We start from the raw sequence: 23,748 nt of genomic DNA, 5'->3' as shown, positions 1-23,748 counted from the left end.
AAAGCTAGATGTGTACTAGAATTAATGCCGCCAACTGTACAGTCGGTCATACTCTCAGCTTTTGCTTGTAGGATATTGCTTTCCCAACTAGGATCATAATTATCCTAATTTCCCAAAGGCCTGATGTACATGGGAAGGATTATGAAGGAACCCAATACTAGGATACCCTTATATCCTTACTAGACAGTCGTTCCAAGGTCATTCATGGTTGCAACTCTGTCCTTTAAAAGCATCCTAGCCAGTGGATACTTATTAACAGCTATTGACTGTCCTATTCAGAAAAAGCTATATTCATCTAGTAGGATTCAACTAGCATCCTTTACTTAAGAATATATAAGCTAGTGAAGACAGAGCAGCCTGTCCCTGATATATTACTCTTGTAGAAATTTAAATGAAACCCCAAGCAGACTGGAATAGGATTTTACATATCTTTTGTGCTTGAATTGGTCACAATTTTAGTGTAGATCCTATTGTCCCTTCGAATGAGATTCTAGTCAACATAATTGATAGGGGTATCCTTCTCATGGGCCAAGGTACAGAGTGAAGGACAAACCATGGGTCAAGGATGGTTCCTGTTGTCCCTTAGAATGAGAATCTAGTCAACATAATTGATAGGGGTATCCTTCTCATGGGCCAAGGTACAGAGTGAAGGACAAACCGTGGGTCATGGATGGTAGACATGCTTTTAGAAGCAGGAGGCTTATTTTTGGAAGGTTAACATGAGATTTGACCTGGAATAACTATAGTCAGCTTCGAGCTTTATGCCTTAAACGAGCCTCAACTGAAAACGAGTATAATTTAACCCTTTCTGGTGGGCTACCCTTAAATCTGCACTCTTTAGTGTAGATGCAACAGTTCCTCCTTTACTAAAACCAGATGGTTGTCACTTTGGCCAAAGGAAAAGGCAACCCTTTTTACTGTTTTTGACAGTAAACAGTAATGGAATACTTCCTCATTCCGGTTTTCCTGAGGCTAAACTAACAAGTTTAGCTTTTCGATTTTGTGACTTGCTGTTTATAGAATTTTTCTTGTTTATCTCCTTTTCCTTACTGGGGTATTAATTCCTATTGGAGCCCTTGGGCCTTATAGCACCTTCCTTCTCCAATTAGGGTTGTAGCTTGGCTAGCAATGATAATACTTGCCAAGCTACAACCCTAATATTTATTCCATTTTAATATCAAGACATTGAGTTTCTAGCAATTCCTTTATGATTAATCAGAACAAGTCTGGTTAAACCAAGTCTAGTAATTTAAGGCCTCTGACCTGTATTCAAACCTATGACCAGTTCATTGCCAAAAACCTGACATATATACATATAAGACCCTTTTATCTCTTCTACCAGTCCACAGACACGTATTGAAACTGTCTAATGCTGACCAATGGCCTCGGTCATCTTCTGGAAGTGATTTTGTACTGACACCAGACTTCTCTTCCTTTCACTGATTTTGAAGTTCTTCCTGTTCATCTATTAGACATTTGTCTGGTTCTTCTCAAAGTTACTTATAGCTCAATACAATAGATCCATTTCATCAAGAGTACATTATTACATGTACAAACACTACAAGAGTACATGTAATGTACAACCATCTAATATAAAATGAGTACTTATCAAATTCCAAAAATCTAAAAGGGGCACTTAAAATGTTCCATATTTGGACAGTTAAAAGTACCTTTAATATGGACCAGAGCCATAGCTAAGTATGATTCAAATATGTACTAAATTTCCTAAGGTTTTCTTCAATTCTGTAATTAAATCTTTAAATAAGACACTTAAAATTCTCTAAAAAAATTCAAAAATTACCTTAAGTCAAAATCCTGGACTAAAAGCCCTACCACGATCAATTTTTCCGTCAATTGAAATCAATTTGACGTCAACGAATTGGAGAAATTGAGTGTAGGGGACATTGATATCAATTGAATCAATTTATTGAGATCAAAGATTCTTTGATATTTATCGAGGGGTCAATAAAATTATTCCTTTCGCTTTGTGGCGTCCAGAGCAAGACTATACCAAAAGACAAGACTGTTTCACCCTAAAGTTATGAATCAAATTGAAAATTGAAACAAAAAGCATTGTGTAGATTGAAGTAAAATCATTGACTGTAGAATGAAGTCAAATCCTTGACCGAGTGTAGACATAAGTCAAATCCTTGACCGAGTGTAGACATGAGTCAAATCATTGACCGTGTGTAGACATGAGTAAAATCATTGATCGTGTGTAGACATGAGTAAAATCCTTGACCGTGTGTAGACATGAGTAAAATCATTGACCGTGTGTAGACATGAGTAAAATCATTGACCGTGTGTAGACATGAGTAAAATCATTGACCGTGCGTAGACATAAGTAAAATCATTGACCGAGTGTAGACAAGTAAAATCATTGACCCTGGGTAGACAAGTAAAATCATTGACCGAGTGTAGACAAAATCATTGACCAAGTGTAGACAAAATCATTGACCAAGTGTAGACAGTGACTTCCTCAATTTGACAATAAATTGAAATATTGGAAAAATTGACCATATAGGGACCTTAAGACTTAAAACTAGTATAGGGGTGAATTAAAACCTTCAATACAGTAATATAATTATTCCTAAAAATAATGTCTAAACATATAATTGTACTGTTTTTTTAGCAATGAGAATTTTTGCTAGCAATTTTCATAGAAAAAAAAATCAATTTTTACGACTAATTCGCATGGACAAAATACATTCAAAAAATTCTCGGAAAAAACTTTCAATATACTAAAGACTTTGGTACAAAGAACATTCAAAATCTATCTTAAATGGAATATTTGGAAAATATCCAAAAATATATAAATTAAAAATACGGGTTTCTTCATCTTGTGACTGACTGTCACACACTTCTGGAGGGGGGTAGGGGGGAATTCTTCTACGGGGAGGGCTGCTCCGCTCACTTATCCATCCATTCACGACACTTGCACTTATACCTGGTGGGAGAAAATCGTGTTGAAACAAAAATGGTTGACAAATTTTTTCTTTTAAATCTAGACCTAAAAACCAAGAGAAATCTAAACTTTATCATAAATTAAACATATTTTACTTGAAATTGAAACTAAAATTGGAAACATGAGCAATTCTGTAAGTTAAAAAATCAATTTACTCAAATTTAATACTTTAAATAAATTTGTAAGATCATTTCAAAATCAAGCAAATCTTAAGAATTCACTATGAAATTTCAGCAAAACCGTAGAATTAATATTAACTTACAATTTTAAATTGAACTAATTTCAAGTTAAACCTTTAACTTAAAACATTCAAAATTATTTTCAGAGAATTAAAAAAAACTTAAATATATAAAAATAAAAAAACCAGAAATAACATTTTATATATTTCATATCAAATTAAAATAAAACTACAGCTCTATTGGTAGTATGTTACGTCCATATTCTTAAAAAACCAAAACGCAACATATACTGCCATTAGAGAAAAGTATTAACGGAGACCCCATACTCACTATGACTTAACGGCCTTCGATGTACGAAGAGAGGTCGATTTCGTCGGGGAGTTCGGTGATGTTGACGTCGAATCTCTCCTGCACCTCGTTCAAGGTCTTTGCGTCGCCCTCTTCGCTGACGAAGGTGATGGCTAATCCCTGAAATAGTCAAAAGAGGAGATTAGAACGGTGTATAGTTATATCTGGTTTATGGATATTTGTCTTGGGACAATTTCCTATCTGTTGAACAAAATTAGTATTTCCCAAAGTCATACATCTTTCAAATTATACGATAAATTACTTATACCTTTGAATGACTTACTGTACATGTTAAAATAAAATGACTACACAATAGGGAAAGAGTTACCCCTGCACTAATTAAATTACACTGGCTGCCGGTATGGGCGAGGATTGAATACAAGCTACTCTTACTAACGTTTAAGACTGCCGGTAAAGGCGAAAATTTTTAAGACTGCCGGTAAAGGCGAAAATTTTTAAGACTGCCGGTAAAGGCGAAAATTTTTAAGACTGCCGGTAAAGGCGAAAATTTTTAAGACTGCCGGTAAAGGCGAAAATTTTTAAGACTGCCGGTAAAGGCGAAAATTTTTAAGACTGCCGGTAAAGGCGAAAATTTTTAAGACTGCCGGTAAAGGCGAGAATTTTTAAGACTGCGGGTAAAGGCGAGAATTTTTAAGACTGCGGGTAAAGGCGAGAATTTTTAAGACTGCGGGTAAAGGCGAGAATTTTTAAGACTGCGGGTAAAGGCGAGAATTTTTAAGACTGCGGGTAAAGGCGAGAATTTTTAAGACTGCGGGTAAAGGCGAGAATTTTTAAGACTGCGGGTAAAGGCGAGAATTTTTAAGACTGCGGGTAAAGGCGAGAATTTTTAAGACTGCGGGTAAAGGCGAGAATTTTTAAGACTGCGGGTAAAGGCGAGAATTTTTAAGACTGCGGGTAAAGGCGAGAATTTTTAAGACTGCGGGTAAAGGCGAGAATTTTTAAGACTGCGGGTAAAGGCGAGAATTTTTAAGACTGCGGGTAAAGGCGAGAATTTTTAAGACTGCGGGTAAAGGCGAGAATTTTTAAGACTGCGGGTAAAGGCGAGAATTTTTAAGACTGCGGGTAAAGGCGAGAATTGAATACAAGCTACTCTTACTAACGTTTAAGACTGCCGGTAAAGGCGAGAATTTTTAAGACTGCCGGTAAAGGCGAGAATTTTTAAGACTGCCGGTAAAGGCGAGAATTTTTAAGACTGCCGGTAAAGGCGAAAATTTTTAAGACTGCCGGTAAAGGCGAAAATTTTTAAGACTGCCGGTAAAGGCGAAAATTTTTAAGACTGCCGGTAAAGGCGAAAATTTTTAAGACTGCCGGTAAAGGCGAAAATTTTTAAGACTGCCGGTAAAGGCGAAAATTTTTAAGACTGCCGGTAAAGGCGAAAATTTTTAAGACTGCCGGTAAAGGCGAAAATTTTTAAGACTGCCGGTAAAGGCGAAAATTTTTAAGACTGCCGGTAAAGGCGAGAATTTTTAAGACTGCCGGTAAAGGCGAGAATTTTTAAGACTGCGGGTAAAGGCGAGAATTTTTAAGACTGCCGGTAAAGGCGAGAATTTTTAAGACTGCGGGTAAAGGCGAGAATTTTTAAGACTGCGGGTAAAGGCGAGAATTTTTAAGACTGCGGGTAAAGGCGAGAATTTTTAAGACTGCGGGTAAAGGCGAGAATTTTTAAGACTGCGGGTAAAGGCGAGAATTTTTAAGACTGCGGGTAAAGGCGAGAATTTTTAAGACTGCGGGTAAAGGCGAGAATTTTTAAGACTGCGGGTAAAGGCGAGAATTTTTAAGACTGCGGGTAAAGGCGAGAATTTTTAAGACTGCGGGTAAAGGCGAGAATTTTTAAGACTGCGGGTAAAGGCGAGAATTTTTAAGACTGCGGGTAAAGGCGAGAATTTTTAAGACTGCGGGTAAAGGCGAGAATTTTTAAGACTGCGGGTAAAGGCGAGAATTTTTAAGACTGCGGGTAAAGGCGAGAATTGAATACAAGCTACTCTTACTAACGTTTAAGACTGCCGGTAAAGGCGAGAATTTTTAAGACTGCGGGTAAAGGCGAGAATTTTTAAGACTGCGGGTAAAGGCGAGAATTTTTAAGACTGCGGGTAAAGGCGAGAATTTTTAAGACTGCGGGTAAAGGCGAGAATTTTTAAGACTGCGGGTAAAGGCGAGAATTTTTAAGACTGCGGGTAAAGGCGAGAATTTTTAAGACTGCGGGTAAAGGCGAGAATTGAATACAAGCTACTCTTACTAACGTTTAAGACTGCCGGTAAAGGCGAGAATTTTTAAGACTGCGGGTAAAGGCGAGAATTTTTAAGACTGCGGGTAAAGGCGAGAATTGAATACAAGCTACTCTTACTAACGTTTAAGACTGCCGGTAAAGGCGAGAATTTTTAAGACTGCCGGTAAAGGCGAGAATTTTTAAGACTGCCGGTAAAGGCGAGAATTTTTAAGACTGCCGGTAAAGGCGAGAATTTTTAAGACTGCCGGTAAAGGCGAGAATTTTTAAGACTGCCGGTAAAGGCGAGAATTTTTAAGACTGCCGGTAAAGGCGAGAATTTTTAAGACTGCCGGTAAAGGCGAGAATTTTTAAGACTGCCGGTAAAGGCGAGAATTTTTAAGACTGCCGGTAAAGGCGAGAATTTTTAAGACTGCCGGTAAAGGCGAGAATTTTTAAGACTGCCGGTAAAGGCGAGAATTTTTAAGACTGCCGGTAAAGGCGAGAATTTTTAAGACTGCCGGTAAAGAAAATTTTTAAGACTGTCGGTAAAGGCGAGAATTTTCAAGACTGTCGGCAAAGGCGAGAATTGAAAACAAGCTACTCTTACTAACGTTTTAAGATACTGAACCAAAATATCTAAAAGAATGCCTGAACGAACTAGAAACAAATGTTAATATAAGACATGAGTGACAAACAGACTATCTGAAACAAGAGCAAATAGTAATTTTGGTGAAAGGGCTTTTAGCTACTGTGCGCCTAGGCATAATAAACTCAACTGAAATGAAGGACCTAAAGGGAGCAATTGAATCTAAGAAGAAACTAAAGACATTACTTTTCACAAGATCATATGATTTAGAAGATGCTACAATCAAAGAATTGTATAAGTTATAATGAAAATGTTTCGTTAAATTAATATGGACCCGCCCGAGAAGTCGTTAAAACTATTTTCGTAAAGGTGTATAAAATAACCATGTAGATTATTATACATATACCAGAACAGGATGTATACAATGTCTTCCTATATATTAAACTTGGCATTTCTTATAGAACTAGATGTATACAACTTGAAATGTGTATACAGCAACTTCATTCCTATATATGTTACTTTTCCTCAAGATGTATAGAGTAACAATTATGCAGTATTTTTCCCCAAGATGTATACAGTAATAAATAAATAGTACTTTTCCCCAAGATGTATAGTAACAATCACACAGTACTTTTCCCTAAGATGTATAGTGACAAATAGTATTTTCCACAAGATGTATACAGCAACAATTAAACAAGTGTGTATACAGCAACCTCCTTCCTATATAGTAATTTCCTTGAAGATGTAGACAGCAACAACTATTCAACTTGAAGATATAATATTCTAATTATAAAAATTAACTTCTATTGCATAAAATCATATTAAATAAAAGTATTCATATAACTTGCTGTAATTCAAGTTAAATTAAAAATCACGAAATACACACCTTGGTACCGAAACGGCCGGCCCTGGCGACTCTGTGGAGGTAGGTGTCGCTGTCCTCTGGCATGTCGTAGTTGAACACGATGTTCACGCGCTCGATGTCCATACCGCGGCCGAAGAGGTTGGTGGCAACGAGAATACGCTGGAAGAGGAAAAATCACGTTGAGACCCCAATTTGAATTCGTACTTGTCTCAGTGTTAATATATATATAAATATATACTTTAGGACAATTCTAATTATATATAAACTCAAATATGAAAGGACAATTATATATATAAATTCACAAGGACTTCGGCACATGCATAAGATGAAATAATCAACGTTATGTTTAACTAGGCCCCACAAGGCACTAGAAGAGTTGGAAGACCCAGTATTGGTATATTTGCTAAGGGAAAAATTGTCTAAAGTTTATAAATATATAAAAAGAACAAATTTGATATATTTTAAAATGACAGACTACAGAAACATGAACTGTTACATATACAAGATCAAAATTAAGTACCCAAATTACTTAACCAATGTTTAACTGGGCAAGAGTGAGTTTATTTCCCTTTAATCACAGGGCTATTATCCCCTGTAGGAGCCCTTGGGCTTATAGCATCTTACCTTTCCAACTAGGGTTGTAGCTTGGCTAGTAATAATAATAATAATAATATCTGTTTTGACGCTGTTACTGTTTTTAGAATATATTGTTAATTTGTTCTCATCATTTATTTATTTCCTTATTTCCCTTCCTCACTGGGCTATTTTTCCCTGTAGGAGCCCTTGGGCTTATAACATCTTGCCTTTCCAACTAGGGTTGTAGCTTGGCTAGTAATAATAACAGGAAGACCAGGGCCTACATGGCTGAGAAGCAAATATCAAAATTACCCCTTGAACTAGGGTTGTAGCTTGGCTAGTAATAATAGGAAGACCAGGGCATACATGGCTGAGAAGCAAATATCAAAATTACCCCTTGAACTAGGGTTGTAGCCTGGCTAGTAGTAATAATAGGAAGATCCAGGCCTACATATCAAAATTACCCCTTGAACTAGGGTTGTTGCTTGGCTAGTAATAATAGGAAGATCCAGGCCTACATCGCTGAGGCAACATCAAAAAGCCCCTTGAACTAGGGTTATAGCTTGGCTAGTAATAGAAAGACCCAGGCATACATGGCTGAGGCAACATCAAAAATGGCCCCTTGAACTAGGGTTGTAGCTTGGCTAGTAATAATAGGAAGACCCAGGCATACATGGCTGAGAAGCAAATATAAAAATTACCCCTTGAACTAGGGTTGTTGCTTGGCTAGTAATAATAATAGGAAGACCCGGGCCTACATGGCTGAGGCACCATCAAAAAGCCCCTTGAACTAGGGTTGTAGCTTGGCTAGTAATAATAATAGGAAGACCCAGGCATTCATGGCTGAGAAGCCAATAAAATTACCCCTTGAACTAGGGTTGTAGTTTGGCTAGTAATAGAAAGACCCAGGCATACATGGCTGAGAAGCAAATATAAAAATTACCCCTTGAACTAGGGTTGTAGCTTGGCTAGTAATAGAAAGACCCAGGCATACATGGCTGAGAAGCAAATATCAAAATTACCCCTTGAACTAGGGTTCTAGCTTGGCTAGTAGTAATAATAATAGGAAGACCCGAGCCTACATGGCTAACGCAACATCAAAGTTAAATCTCACCTTCTGGAAATCTTTGAACTGCTGGTATCGGCTCAATCTCTCCTCCTGGCTCATGGCTCTGTGGATGGCGATGGCTGGGAAGTTCTGTTCGACCAGGAGCTGCGCCAGGGCCATGCAACGCTGAACGCTCTTGACGAAGATCACCACCTGAAGAAAGAGTTAAGGTTTTAGGAAAGGTCGTTTTAAATTATTTCGAAAATTGGTTCTGAATCGCAAGCGGACTTCCATTGAACACACTTTTTCCAATCTAAACAAAGTCAAAAAAAAAAAAAAAAAAAAAAAAAACTAAAGGTAAGGTTTTAGGAATAATCGCTTTATTTAAAAAATTGGTTTCGAATCGCAAGTGGACTTCCATTGAAAACTTTTATCCCGACCTAAACAAAAACAAAAAAAGTTTTAGGTTTTAGGAATAATACTTTTAAATTATTTCAAAAAGCAGTTTCAAATCGCAAGTGGACTTACATTGAAGACTTTTTCCGATCTCAACAAGTCCAAAAAAAAAAAAAAAAAAGGTTTAAGGAATAGTTTTGAATTACTTCAAAAATTGGTATCGAATCGCAAGTGGACTTACATTGAAAACTTGTTTTCCGATCTAAACAAAGTCAAAAAGACAAAAGGTAATGTTTTAGGAATAATCGCTTTATTTCAAAAATTGGTTTTGAATCGCAAGTGGACTTCCATTGAAAACTTTTTTCCCGATCTAAAAAGTCAAAAAAACTAAGCGCAACAGATTAAAAACCCTTGACTGAGGACTTAATAATCTAAATTAAGTTTTAAAAGTTTTGTCCAATAATCTAAATTAAGTTTTAAAGTTCTTTCGGACAAATTTTCCTAAATTGAACAAGACTAAACCACTTTAGTTGGAGACTTTTACCGACCTTAACGAAGTCCAAAGTTGCTATTAACAACTTTCAGAGATTCCCCAATGATAAACTACAGATAGATTTATACTTAGTATTTGAAATGGTACAAGTTTCCAAGAGCTATCATTCAAAAATAATTATCTATATTTTATCATTTTTAAATTCAGATTTTAACCCTTTTACCCCCGGGGTATTTGGAAATTTCCAACCCTTAACCCCCCAGGGGTCTTATTTTTTTTTCCAAGCACATTTTGCAGTATTTTTTTTTTAAATTGCTCTAACAGCCTTAATTTTTGTCATAGAGAGGTCAGGTTGGTCTCATTCTCTTGGAAAATGCCAGATTTTTCTCAAAAAATTATCAAAAAATATGAAAAACTAATTTTTATTGCGTTTTTTAGCAAGGACGTACCGATACGTCCATGGGGGTAAAGGGATGGCTTTTGTGAAATGTACCAGTATGTCCTTTGGGGGTAAAAGGGTTAATATCTCAAAATTTGACATAAACAATTATTTTTAGTCGAGACAAGTAAAAGGTTATTCGCCGATTAGTTGTCTATTCCTAGTAAAATTCAAGATTTACACTCATAGGGACTAGACATGTGATAAAACAATTATAATAGATATTAAAGACATTCAAAACAATATTTCAATAAAGGCTCGTATAATTTCAAAGTTGAAAATTTTTCCTCCAATATTGGACTAAGGCCAGTAAGAGGAACAAAGTCTAAAGCCTTAAATGAAAATCTTTAGACAAAAAACTGCTGATACTCTAAACTAAGGGAATATTTTTTGGGAATGAGAAAGGCAATATTTGCTGTATCTCTTAGGAGAATACTGGTTGCCCCAAAGGAATAATGGCTGTGAATTCCTAAGTGTTTATATTGGCTATATAAGTAATACTACTGGTAAGTATATAGGGAAATCTCTTTAAAACAAAGAGAATACTTTCTGTAACTCAAAATAGTAACGTTAGCTATAATATTAACTGTTAACCCTTTCACCCCCAAAAGGACGTACCGGTACGTTCTTGCAAAACTGTTAATTACATATTTTACATATTTTTTGATAATTTTTTGAGAAACTTCAGGCATTTTCCAAAAGAATGAGACCAACCTGACCTCTCTAGGACAAAAATTAAGCCTGTTAGAGCAATTTAAAGAAAAAAATAGCAAAATGTGCTCGAAATTTATCCTTATGGTGGAGGTAAAAGGGTTAACAATGATTAACTATCAATTATTGCAACCCCACAAAGTTCCTGTGGTCAACTCGCTACAAGAAGGGACATATGAATCGTCAAATATGAATTAATTGTTGAAATATATTTATGATTGTTAATGACAACTTGTCAATAATTGTAAGTCATTAGAACATTTGAATAGTCAAATATGAAATCAAAATATATTTATAATCGGGTTAATGACGTCAAAAATTGCAAGACCTTAGAACATTAAGTCAAATTTGAATCATTTCATCAAAAATATTTATAATTTTGTTAATTATTTGTCAAAAATTGCAAGCCCATAGATAAGTTGAACGCTCCCAAAAGTTGCTGTAGTCAACTCACTACAAGGAGGGACTTTTGAAGTCAAATATGAATAAATTTATCAAAAAATTTATTCATTATTACGTTATGTCAAAAAATTGCAAGCCCATACTGGTTGAAACTTCCCAAAGGTTGCTGTGGTCAATACTACAAGGGACATTTTAAGTCAAATATGAAGAAACTTGTCAAAAAAATTTATTCATTATTCCGTTGTCAAAAAATTGCAAGCCCATAGAATGGTTGAAACTTCCCAAAGGTTGCTGTGGTCAATACTACAAGAAGGGACATTTTAAGTCAAATATGAAGAAACTTGTCAAAAAAATTTATTCATTATTCCGTTGTCAAAAAATTGCAAGCCCATAGAATGGTTGAAACTTCCCAAAGGTTGCTGTGGTCAATACTACAAGAAGGGACATTTTAAGTCAAATATGAAGAAACTTGTCAAAAAAATTTATTCATTATTCCGTTATGTCAAAAAATTGCAAGCCCATAGACTTTGAAACTTCCAAACCGTTGCTGTGGTCACCTCGCTATAAGGAGGAACATTTCAAGTCAAATATTAATAAATTTGTCAAAAAATATACTCAATTGTGTTAACGTCAAAAATTGCAGTCCATAGACTGCTTGAACCTTTCAAAAAATTTGGGGTCAATCCGCAAAACCAAGGACCAATCGAAAACACAATAAAAAATTAAGATGAAAAAACGTACCTGGTTGAATTCGAGCGCATCGAGCAACTCGAACAATTTGCGGTTCTTTTCGTTCTCCTTGATCTTGACGTAGTGCTGCTGCAGGCCGTGGAGAGTCAATTTGGCTTCGTCGTCGACGTACACTTCCATGGGCTGTAGAAATAAAATTACCGACATCCTAATGTTAAACTCCTATTTGGTGCCGTAGCGCTTTTATTAAGGCTCCCTGCCCTGCGCCCTAGAGCTGCTTAAGACCCCAAGACCGTAACCGCAAAATATTGGCTAAGGCTGATCTCTAAGTCCACTGACCAAATGATGATAAAGTATATATTTTAAAACGACAAATAAAACATATCGTTACATTGAAAGCCATCTAGGATATACCCATGAACTAGTTGACCATTTAAAACCAAAAATTACCAGTCCTAAACCCAAGTGGACTACCAAAACCCAATTAAAATCAAAACCTGGAAATAATTAAAATAAAAGTCCGCCAAGCTAATAAAACTTGTGAACCCATTTTTAAAACTAACTACAAAACTCCCTCCTGCGTTTGCCTGCCCCTAAGCACCCGCCTTCGCCCGTTCTCCCATAAAAACTCGTCGCCCGCAGTACACCTCGCGAGTAGCAGAGTTTGACCTGGGGTCGTGGGGTTGGGGTGAAGTGCATTATCACGTCTCTCTTAGGGGGCGCTTTTCCGGGCGATCCCGCCACTCTTTAACGTGCTCACACTGCAATTACGTCTTCCTCCACCTCCGAGGATATTCAAGGCCAATGGTTGGGTGTGAACTTGCCGCGGTTAGACGGACGTGTGGTTTGAGGGATAGAGGTTTTGCGAAGATAGAGGTACAGGATTGGTCGGATATTAGGACAGTGGATGAAGGATATTTAAATGGTAATAGCTGGATGAAGGATATAAGAAGGATATTTGAATTGTAATAGCTGGATAAAGGATATGGCTAGGATATATAAATGGTAATATCTGAATGAAGGATATAGCAAGGATATTAAAATGGTAATAGCTGGATAAAGGATATGGGAAGGATACTTAAATGGTAATAGCTGGATGAAGGATATGGGAAGGATATTAAAATGGTAATAGCTAGATGAAGGATATGGGAATATGTCGTAATGATATTAACGGTAACAGATGGATGATAGTGGATGTCTTGAAATACCAAATCATGAGTTGTGGAGTGGTGAAGTCTTGAAACGGGTGAATTGCAAAAATATATGAGGGAGAAATCAGTTGTCAAGATAACAGTCAATTCTACTAAAAACGGCCGCGAAGGATCCAGCAACGGTATAATTTCAAAAATTCAGTCAAGCTGGATCCAATAGTCACAAGAAACGTCACCAAAAACCATAGTCCGTTTTCAAACCCTATCTAACTAAATCGACCTATTGCTCGGAGCACTAGGCTATTTCTAAGATACTTGACAAGTTACAAGCCAGAAACAACGGTCCCTAAATAGCTAGACAAGATACTAGAACAAATCAAGATTTAGCAATACCAAATTTTACCAGGAACTTTCGAAAGAGAAGCTAGTAGCCCCAGGGCTCATCCCTACAAAGTTTAGTCACCATGAGCCCTCCTCAATAGTCAGTAGATAAGACAGCGTCGCCATATTTTCAGTCAGATGCAGGATAACCAAGGAACTTAAGTGGACCCTACATAGAATACAACGGAACATATGCATCTCGCATTCAACCAAAGGGCAGGGTCCACAATTAACGTCGGAACTGGTCTAGTTTGTTAACGTAAAGGGTTTTAACTTTTCCCTATAGACGAAACCTAAGATGGGGCACGATATTTGTCCGAGAACGAGAGGTCGTCATGAACCATTAGATGGAAAAAAATCTGGGCCAAACAGAAATGATCTCAAAGTCAAGGTGGAGGATGAGAGGCATGGCCCCTCAACGGAGGTTGTGTTGCGAATTTCTCCGCCAACCCATCGAAGGAGACGGACGCCTTGCCGTTCGACAGGCGGTAGCACGAGTGGCAGTAACCCATCGGCAGCGAGAGCAGCAGCAGTAGGAACAACAAACACTTCTCGGGTTTAATTACATCTTGCATGAATTTCTTGCACACCGGTCGGATCTCCTTGCTCAGGGTGGCACTGAACATCATGACTTGCTTCTCGTGGGGCGTGTTGCGGAAGATCTCCTGGACGTCTCTGCGCATGTCTGTAAGTGAGGGATGATTTAGAAGGGACAGACGGTAGGGGCTTTTATTTTTTATATTAACCTAAGGTGATCTACGAACTATTTTGGGTTGACTATCTTTCCTGCGATTGAAAATACTTATATTCAGCTTAAGAACAAAAAACTAAGTGGCTAGTTCGTGATAGTGTTTGAAACTTTAACTACTTTGGTAAAAGTATTAAGAGTTATTTTTATTGAATTGTTATATGTTTGTCAGTCAATTACTTGGTCAATGGACATATAGGTACTTTTTTTTTTAAATTGACCCAAACCTAGTTCACTCATTCCTGCAATAATTATAACACTTGAAGGGATAATAGTTTTGAAATGGCTACGGGCACTATCCTTTAGTTAAACATGAGGGGGCACTCCTAAGTTAATTTAGGACTTTCCAAGCAAGACTTGAACATTGTGTTGACTATCCTTTTAGCAATAATTAGGGCATGGAGCATTCCAAGGAATACTTATTGAACACAACTAATAGGACACCAGTTTTAAAACTGATAGGGGTACTGGCCAGTTACCTTAGGGGCTTCCAAAGCAAAATTTATCGACAAAATACCAGCACTACCAAATTGACCCATACGTGTACCATTCTCGTGAAATAAAAGGGACGCCACAAGTCATCGTAATCACGAGAAAATGAAGGGGACTTCTTAAATTCATATTCTATACAATGAACAATTACTTTTTTAATTTCAATATTAAAAAGAACATACAAAACTCAAATTCTATACTTTCACCAATATTATTAATTTCAATATAGCAACATTGAGGATATCAACCCTTTTACCCCCAGGCTATTTGGAAATATCCAACCCTTAACCCCCAGGCCTTTTTTTTCAAGCACATTTTGAAATACATTTTTTAAATTGCTCCAACAGCCTTAATTTTTGTCATAGAGAGGTCAGGTTGGTCTCATTCTCTTGGAAAATGCCTGAATTTTCTTAAAAAATTAACAAAAATATGAAAAAATAATTTTTATAGCTTTTTTTTAAGGACGTACCGATACGTCCATGGGGGTAAAGGGATGGCTTTTGTGAAACTTACAAGTCCTTTGGGGTTAAAGGGATGAGTTTTGTGAAACGTACCAGTACGTCCTTTGGGGGTAAAAGGGTTAATAAAAGTAATAGTAACAAAAACCCAACAATACGCACCCAACTGTTCCAGCATCTTGTCGCACTCATCAAGGACGAAGTGCTTCAGATTCTTAAGGTTGAGCTTCTTGTTACGGATAAGGGCCAACAGCCTGCCGGGGGTGCCGACGACGATGTGGGGGCAGTTGCTCTTGAGGGTCTCCTCGTCCTTGTTCACCTTCATGCCACCGAAGAACACGCCGACCTTGACAGTGGGCATGTACTTGGTGAAGCGTTCGTACTCCTTGGCGATCTGGTAGGCCAGTTCCCTGGTGTGGCACATGACCAACACGCAGACCTGCGGAGGGGGGGAGGGTCTCAGAATTTGACAAATTATACGAAGCCACCACTACAAATCTTTCTATATCTAAGTATGAGACCCTACATACATTTCAAACATTTTACTGGCTACACATTACTCCTATAAAAATTTATTATATATAACAAATTTGTTGACCAGGCTGACACTAGTCTTTTAATTGTTTACATATGACATGTTCTTGAGTATATGTTCTTGACGTTAATAGTTTATATAGGATATATGTTCTCGACATTAAGAGTTTATATAGGACATATATGTTCTCGACATTAAGAGTTTATAAAGGACATATATGTTCTTGACGTTAAGTTTATATAGGAGATATCTGTTCTTGACGTTAATAGTTTATATAGGACACATCTGTTCTTGACGTTAATAATTTATATATGACATATCTGTTCTTAACGTTAATAATTTATATACGACATCTGTTTCGACGTTACGGTTTTTAGAATGATTTATTGTTAACTTAGTATTTATAGTTTATACACGTTTTGACGTTAATTGTTCATATAGGACATATGTTTTGACGTTACTGTTTTTAGAATGATTTATTGTTAATTTATTCTCATTTATTTACTGATTTCCTTTCCTCACTGGGCTATTTTTCCCTATTGGAGCCCTTGGGCTTATAGCATCTTGCTTCAACTAGGGTTGTAGCTTGGCTAGTAATAATACTAAAGAAAATCCATATACCAAATAAAATGTAAAATTAACATTTAAATAACAGAATAAAACCTTTGCTTAGAAAAAATTTACCTATATATCAACACAAAAATATAGTTATTAGATATTTAACACAAACCAACACCTTAACCTATTCTGAAAGTCTAAAAAGACCTTAACCTATTCTGAAAGTCTTAAAAGACCTTAACCTATTCTGAAAGTCTTAAAAGACCTTAACCTATTCTGAAAGTCTTAAAAGACCTTACCTTATTCTGAAAGTCTTAAAAGATCTTACCTTATTCTGAAAGTCTTAAAAGACCTTAACCTATTCTGAAAGTCTTAAAAGACCTTAACCTATTCTGAAAGTCTTAAAAGACCTTAACCTATTCTGAAAGTCTTAAAATACCTCATCCTATTCTGAAAGTCTTAAAATACCTCATCCTATTCTGAAAGTCTTAAAATACCTCATCCTATTCTGAAAGTCTTAAAATACCTCATCCTATTCTGAAAGTCTTAAAAAGACCTTAACCTATTCTGAAAGTCTTAATTTCAATATACAAGAAAATTCGATCTTCAAAAAACCGAAACTTAAAAACTCTTCTTCCTCACCTGTCCGTCGACTGGGTCCAACTGCTGGAGTGTGGCCAGGACGAAGACAGCAGTCTTACCCATACCAGACTTAGCCTGGCACAAGATGTCCATGCCCAGAACGGCCTGTGGGATGCACTCGTGTTGAACTGGAAGAGAACGGGTTCGATAAGTCGTGATTTTATGAGTTATTAGTTTATATAGGACATCTGTTTTGAGGCTGTTACTGTTTTTAGTATATTGTTAATTCATTCTCAATTATTTCCTTTCCTCACTGGGCTATTTTACCCCGTTGGGCTTATAGCATCTTGCTTTTCCAACTAGGGTTGTAGCTTGGCTAGTCATAATGGGCTATTTTTTCCCCTTTGGAGCCATTGGGCTTATAGCATCTTGCTTTTCCAACTAGGGTTGTAGCTTGGCTAGTAATAATAATGTAATAAACTAGATGTATTCAGTATTGTTCAATTCAAAATAAATGTGTTCAGTAATGTTCAATTCAAAATAAATGTGTTCAGTAATGTTCAATTCAAAATAAATGTGTTCAGTAATGTTCAATTCAAAATAAATGTGTTCAGTAATGTTCAATTCAAAATAAATGTGTTCAGTAATGTTCAATTCAAAATAAATGTGTTCAGTAATGTTCAATTAAATATAAATGTATTCAGCAACTATTTTTAGGTCAAATATCCTACTAAGTTTATGACAATCCTATATTCCAAAATGCTTACCTTCAGAAGGATGCTCAAAACCGCAATCCACGATAGCTCTGAGGATCTCTGGCTTCAGGAGGAAATCCCTGAAGCCCGAGGAGTGGATGGATACGTAGGTACCCTTGACGTCCTTCTTGGCAGGGGTGGCCTTGGCGGCATCGGCTCCTGCCTCTACCGCTGTCTCCTCCTCCTCTTCGTAGTCGAGAAGTTCAGTCTCTTGGTCAGCCATTCTGGAAGATAAAACGACGCGGTGAGCGACACTATTCAAATCGGGAAGTTAACGGAAACCTTAGAGTAATCGGTACAAGGCAAAAAATTAAGAGAAGTAGATGGCAAATAATGGAAGGATGAGATAGGAAAAAAATGTTTAGAAATATACAAGAAAAAGGTCAAATAGAAGAAATGTTGCATGATAAACCTGATTCTATCATAATGTATAGAGCTAGGACCAACTGTTTGAAATTAAATGATAGGAAAAGAAAGTAGGAAGTAGGGTAGAATGCAAGCCGTATGAAGACGAAATGATAATAGGAAAAGTGCTGTTCAAGAAAGAAAAGAAAAAAAATATATCAATGTGGAACAAAAAAAGAAAATAAAAGAATTAGAATAAAGAAAACCAAGGAGCGGCCGATGAATAGGTGAATTCCTCTGCCCCAACAACTGAACTGAATAAGACGTTTACAGGCAACTTTACAGGTATATTAGCGAGATTTGTGAGAAATACGCTACATATAACCATTTTACCCAAGCTATTTAAAACTTTCCAACCCTTAACCTCCTGGGCATTTCTTTTTTCAAGCATATTTTGCTATATATATTTTTCTAAATTGCTCTAACAGCCTTAATTTTCATCACAGAGGTCAGAGTGGTCTCATTCTCTTGGAAAATGCCCGAAGTTTCTCAAAACATCAAAATTATGCAAAAAATTTTAAATAGCCACTTTTTGCAAGGACGTACCAGTGCGTCCATGGGGGTAAACGGATGAGTTTTGTGAAACGTACCAGTACACTAAGTACATTGGGGGTAAAATGATTAAGAATTGTGCGAAATATGCTACGTTTAAGAATAATCTTGTCCAGAATCTTGTACATCTACATAAGGCCATGACATCCGAAACTTATAAAGAACTTGTCAATGATCTTACTTTTTCCCTATACACAAATGAACTAATGTATTGCCTTAGTATTAAGGGGGTGTTTGTATGATAGCGGCCACCTGAATGTATTACAGCTAACTCATATTACAGCTCCGATACCCAAGTAGGTAAGGACACGACTTATAGGTTAGGGGGGCACATTAAGGTTAGTTGATGGCCATGTTTAAGATCTGGCCGCTGATATACAAAGGGTGCGAGTTAAGTTGCGCCTACCAGACTTTTCCCTTAAAGGTCTCAGATTTCACTAAATGAAGTCATAGACCAATTTGTTTTTGTAGCGGAATAACTAATCGAATTCAAGTTTTTATAGCGGAATAACTAACGAAATTCAAGTTTTTGTAGCGGAATAACTAACGAAATTCAAGTTTTTGTAGCGGAATAACTAATGGAATTTAAGTTTTCGTAGCAGAATAACTAATCGAATTCAAGTTTTCGTAGCAGAATAACAAATCGAATTCAAGTTTTTGTAGCAGAATAACAAATCGAATTAAAGTTTTCGTAGCGGAATTAATCAAATTAAAGTTTTCGTAGCGGAATAGCTAATCGTGATAATTTAAACTTCATAAACAGCCATAGCTCAACCAGGGGAATTAGTGGCGCTCTTTTCCTTAATAATTTTAATTTGGTAATAAATCTACGTCCCATTTGCCAGTAGGAGTTTGGAATAGATATTAGATTATACCTCTACTTTAATGGTTTTAACTCCGTCGTGGGATATTTTCGCTCGCAAGAAAAAAGTTGTAATGATAGTGTGAGCCTCGACATATTACTTATAAAGACGTTAGCATGGCTATGGTAAAAATGAGTGAAGAGGTTATATTTTATATATTGGGCAGTCTCAAACACTAGCTACAATTAGGAACTATTTAAGTTAAAAAGCTATCATACTGGAGAAAGTTTCCTTTGAAAATGAGTTACAAGGCTATAATACTAGGGAAAAGTTTCCTTTGAAAATGACTTAATTACAAAGCTATCATACTGGGAAAAGTTTCCTTTGAAAATGACTTCGTTACAAAGCTATCATACTGGGAAAAGCTTCCTTTGAAAATGACTTAATTACAAAGCTATCATACCAGAAAAAAAGTTCCCTTTGAAAATGACTTAGTTACAAAGCTATCATACTGGGAAAAGTTTCCTTTGAAAATGACTTCGTTACAAAGCTATCATACTGGGAAAAGTTTCCTTTGAAAATTGCTTAATTACAAAGCTATCATACCAGGAAAAAGTTTCCTTTGAAAATGACTTAGTTACAAAGCTATCATTAGATAGTTTTCTTTGAAAATGACTTAGTTACAAAGCTATAATACTAGGAAAGTTTCCTTTGAAAAATTAGTTACAAAACTATTAGTTTCCTTAATGACTTCTACTAAAAATAAATATCTAAAATTATATTCAATAGGGTTAGTGAGTGCATCTCAATATACCTCCTGCCAGTACATAGTATAGATTTGCTTTAAGGGTCAGAAGCAAACACTAAAGAATAAAACCTATTGCCAACATAGCGTTCTTAGACTCAATTGTCCAGTTTATTTGCTATTAAAACAAAGGTCTAATTAAGTTTAAGAATATAAAAAAAAACTTACTGTTCAGTTATAAATTGCCCGAAGAGCTACGCTCCAAATTGTATATCTTGCGAATATTAAACTCTTGAAATATGTTTATAAAAGTATAGCCAACCCTGGTCCTACATGTTAGGGGTTATAGCCTTAAATAAGCTAGTCAGTTACATATTTAGCTATAAAGAACCTAAAATAGGGGTTATAGCCTTAAATAAGATAGTCAGTTACATATTTAGCTATAAAGACCCTGAAATAGGGGTTATAGCCTTAAATAAGCTAGTCAGTTACATATTTAGCTATAAAGACCCTAAAATAGGGGTTATAGCCTTAAATAAGCTAGTCAGTTACATATTTAGCTATAAAGACCCTCAAATAGGGGTTATAGCCTTAAATAAGCTGGTCAGTTACATATTTAGCTATAAAGACCCTCAAATAGGGGTTATAGCCTTAAATAAGCTAGTCAGTTACATATTTAGCTATAAAGACCCGAAAAATGTCATAACCTTCCACATTTGGAAATTTGAATAACACGTGTTTGAAGACCTATAGTATAGATTTTAGGTCTATGAAATTAATTTGTTCTAACGGACGAGAAAATAAGGTGATGCTACCGTCTCAATGATCTAAGATGTTAGGACGCCAAAAATACCTTTTTCCCTGAAAAATGTTTATAAAAAGCTAAATTCTATTGATGTGAGCTGTATATATATCAGATATTAACTAAAAACCTTAAGAACACATATGGAAACTATAGTTTTTGATTTGACTAATGACGCTCAACTACCGGTAATGTCCGCCATTTTGTTCGAGGCTTGGCTTCAAGGCCGAAATCGTAAATTGCAAGGTTTTAAAAGTAGAAATGCACTATAAAAATCACTCCTTATAGAAAACGGAGCTATTTCATATTAAAATAATAATCCTAAATAGAAAAATGAGTTATTTTAGATTAAAATTGCGTAAATATCGCTTACAGGAAAACTAGTTTAGACTAAACTCTAAACCACGTGGCCAAGCAGGAATGGACGCCATGATGCTAAGTCTTAGACAAAGGATGGGGTTGCGACCTTCACAAGTCTGATAAATTGGCGGGAAAGTATTTAATGAGTACAAAAAGGACTATTTAATAAGTATAAAAGGACTAATATGGAACTAATTTACATAGAATTTATAGAAGGCTGGAATATAACAGAAAAATTGCTATAGACTAACGGTCTAGACAAACTTAATTTTAAACTAAATTAAGATACACAAACGCCTGTTAAATTGGCGGGAAAACTTAATGTATAAAGATAAAATTAGATTAAATAAACGTAATTTATATATATACAAAATTCAAAAAGTAGGAAAACTGCTCTAGGCTAACGGCCTTGGATAAGCTTAATACTTAAATTAACTAAATATAAATTGAAAAACAAACAAATTTCGAATAAACAAACAAATTGATACACAAAAAATGATCTAATTGTAAACGCTGAATAATTAAATTAAATAAATTAACTAATAAATTAACTCTCTACATTGACGCACCCAAAAAAGAGCTTACAAAATGGCGGGACCAGACGCCGGCCGGTGTGAACAAGAACTTTAAAAATCGACTTTCACGACGATATAAAATAACAACCAAAACTTATTTCGCGCTTAAAAGATAACCAATACATTAAAGAATAAAACTAATATAAATTACACCAATACTTACTTAAATTTGGGGTATTTGTTGCACTAAAGAAAAAGAGACTTAGATGGATACGTCTGGTATCGACGGCGTGGTGGAGCTGACTGAGGTCCAGGAATCGATTGGAGCGACGCGCTCGAGGATGCAGAGTTGCCATGATTTGTAAATGAGAAAAGGCCAATTTTAATTAAACGCGGCTTTAAAAGGCCGAGCCATTAGTAGAAAAAGGCCAAATATATAGTATTTACGACCCAGCTTTTTTCAAGATATTACTAAAGGCCAACTAATTAAAAAAAGAACAAATTTTAGGTTTTTTTGGCCTGAAAAAAGGCCAAACTGGCAACTCTGGAGGAATCCCCCAAGCTTGGTTCATCGTCTGATGCTTAGAACTATTGTCGTACTTCGATTTGATTGTTATTTTCATCATTATTATCATTATTGATGTTATTATAACAATTCTATAATTAGAAATTGTTGTTATTATCATAATTCTATAATCAAGATGCAATAAGAACCAGATTTATATATTATTTACATAATTATGGATCTTTGTATGAAAATATTTGTATGTTGACTACATGAGCTCTCTCTCTCTCTCTCTCTCTCTCTCTCTCTCTCTCTCTCTCTCTCTCTCTCTCTCTCTCTCTCTCTAAACACACACAAATATGTATATATAAAAGATTTACCTCTACTATAAAATATATAAATAATCAATCTTGAAATGGCAACAACACTGAATGAATTCTTACAAAAACAAGTTTAAAATCAAACTATTATTAAACAATTATCAATATAAATGTTATTTATTAGTAATTCTATACTTTATATACCATTTTTGAGGATATATAGATTATTTATAGCCGTATATCCATTATAAAAAAACATTATAAATAAACAATCTTGAAATGGCAACAACAATGAATGAATTCTTACAAAAAACAAGTTGAAAATCGAACTATTATTAAACAATTATCAATATAAATGTTATTTATTAGTAATTATATACTTTATATACCAATTTGAGGATATATAGATTATTTATAGCCGTATATACATATAGATTTATATCCAGTACTCTATAATTTTGGACATTATCGTACATCGACATCCACAAGGCTTGGCTTGGGGAGATCCAGGTTGCCAGGTTTTCTAAATGAGAAAAGGTCAATTTTTAATCAACAGAGGCTTTAAAAGGTCAACCCATTAATAGAAAAAGGTCAGAAATATTGTATTTAAGGCTCGGCTTTTTTCATATTACTAAAGGTCAACGTATTTAAATACAAAAAGGTCAAATTTGAGTTTTTTTTTGACCGGATAAAAGGCCAAACTGGCAACTCAAGGTCCCATTTTTACGCATTTTACGTTATATAGTTTATTCTCTTAATTATTATTATATTAATTAATAAATCATGATTTATTAACAATTAAATAATTAATTTTTATGTCTCATTATCCAAATTACTCTATATATTAGAGATAATTTACTATTTATAAGTTTTAAGAGATTTTAAATAACAGTATTGATGGAACATAAATGGCGTCTTGATTTATTTTTTCTTTTTTTCTTTATTTTCTTATTTCTAAACTTTCATTCATTGCAAATATATATTATATAATTCATATATAGCATTATATAATAATTTATTAATATATTTATCTTAGAGTTATATGAAATATAATAAATCTCATATTTTTAAAATTTTTGACTTCGGAAGAGACATGTGCCATATCTATATATTTCAAGATTGATTTTATTATTTTATCTAATTAAACATTAATATA

The 23,748-nt window shown here is 35.4% G+C and overlaps 1 protein-coding gene across 1 annotated transcript; it reads right to left on the bottom strand.

Annotated features, from left to right (window-relative positions):
* Positions 1 to 2,858: 2,858 nt before the first annotated feature.
* Positions 2,859 to 22,118, bottom strand: LOC137634000 (spliceosome RNA helicase DDX39B). Its single transcript, XM_068366245.1, has 10 exons — positions 21,991 to 22,118; positions 17,598 to 17,809; positions 16,891 to 17,018; positions 15,318 to 15,594; positions 14,024 to 14,142; positions 11,977 to 12,108; positions 8,861 to 9,007; positions 7,192 to 7,329; positions 3,475 to 3,612; positions 2,859 to 2,947 (listed from the first exon to the last, which is right to left on the bottom strand). The coding sequence occupies exons 2-9, from the start codon at positions 17,806 to 17,808 to the stop codon at positions 3,481 to 3,483; spliced, it is 1,284 nt and encodes a 427-aa protein (XP_068222346.1). The 5' UTR covers position 17,809; positions 21,991 to 22,118; the 3' UTR covers positions 2,859 to 2,947; positions 3,475 to 3,480.
* Positions 22,119 to 23,748: the final 1,630 nt, after the last annotated feature.

This window comes from Palaemon carinicauda, chromosome 43 (genome assembly GCF_036898095.1).
Source record: "Palaemon carinicauda isolate YSFRI2023 chromosome 43, ASM3689809v2, whole genome shotgun sequence".
Lineage (NCBI taxonomy): Eukaryota > Metazoa > Arthropoda > Malacostraca > Decapoda > Palaemonidae > Palaemon > Palaemon carinicauda.
This window is presented reverse-complemented; position numbering and strand designations above follow the sequence as displayed.

Coding starts and splice junctions, on each gene's coding strand:
- LOC137634000 (XM_068366245.1), bottom strand. CDS start 17,808: ATGGCTGACCAAGAGACTGAACTTCTCGACTACGAAGAGGAGGAGGAG. Junction 14,143..15,317: donor CAAGATGCTGGAACAGTTGG/GTGCGTATTGTT, acceptor CCTCACTTACAG/ACATGCGCAGAGACGTCCAG. Junction 7,330..8,860: donor AGTTCAAAGATTTCCAGAAG/GTGAGATTTAAC, acceptor TTCCTCTTCCAG/CGTATTCTCGTTGCCACCAA.